Source organism: Penaeus monodon, chromosome 32 (assembly GCF_015228065.2).
Source record: "Penaeus monodon isolate SGIC_2016 chromosome 32, NSTDA_Pmon_1, whole genome shotgun sequence".
NCBI classification, from domain to species: Eukaryota; Metazoa; Arthropoda; class Malacostraca; order Decapoda; family Penaeidae; genus Penaeus; species Penaeus monodon.
Window position 1 is genome coordinate 33,829,259 of NC_051417.1, and position 946 is coordinate 33,830,204.

Here is a 946-nt window from a genome sequence, read left to right on the forward strand (position 1 = left end):
TATGAACAGTAATCCAAATTAAGATTTCCATGTTAGTAGAAAAATATTATTTTAGCTGACCCAGTACATGTGTTGCTTCAAATTACATTACTGTTTTCATTATTTCTGATTAACTACACCACGACTTTGATAATGCAAGAATTCTTTTCTGAGTATTAGTTCATGGTACAGGTGATACATTAAAAGGGAAAAAAATTAGTGTACAAAACTTCATATTAATGTGTTTTATTGATTTCCAGTTATTCGTGAAGGAACCCAAGCAGCAGTAGGTGTATCCAAGACAGACCTGGCACTGCGCGTTAGGCTGACGCAGGTGAAGAAGAGACTGTTGAAAAACCTACACATGTTCATTTCTCCTAATCGCTTGTGTGTGAACAACCTGCCAGAGGAGCTGACTGATAAAGAGTTCAAGCAGATATTTATTAAAAATTCACCAAAAGGGGCAAAGATTACAGAGGTATGCCGTCATCGGAACTTTGCTATTATATTTGTTATTTTTATGGTGATGATCATGATGAGGGTGTTTGTGTTGAGAATATGGAGCCTAATGATTTTTATTGTCATTTTTCTGGAAATTATAAACTGCATTCTCTATCCCTTTCTTTACAGTCACGCATTATGAAAGACTTAAAGACCTTATCGGATGATGGTACTCCTGTGAGCAAGGGATATGGTTTCATCTCGTTTGCAGAGCACGAACACGCACTGCAAGCCCTGAGGAAAGTCAACAACAACCCTGATATATTTACAGTGTTCAAGGTGAGCAAGGGTGTGGGATATAGTACAGTGTACAGTTCTGTTTGATAAGTGTTGGAATTTCCTGGATTGTTCGTCTTACAGGAGAATAGTTCGGAAATTGGATTTCAGTTTTAATGTATAATTCATAGTAAATATGGAGAATGATTAAGTACCAAGGAAATTTAAAAAGTGATACTCAAACAAAGCT

The 946-nt window shown here is 36.3% G+C and overlaps 1 protein-coding gene across 1 annotated transcript in view; it reads left to right on the forward strand.

The window, feature by feature from the left end:
• The window catches only part of LOC119593829 (RNA-binding protein 28-like), a 7,007-nt gene that overhangs the window by 3,827 nt on the left and 2,234 nt on the right, over positions 1 to 946 (forward strand). Inside the window, exons 6-7 of the mRNA XM_037942859.1 lie at positions 240 to 457; positions 610 to 759. Coding sequence (XP_037798787.1) covers positions 240 to 457; positions 610 to 759 — 368 coding nt within the window. The remainder of the gene's footprint in view (positions 1 to 239; positions 458 to 609; positions 760 to 946) is intronic.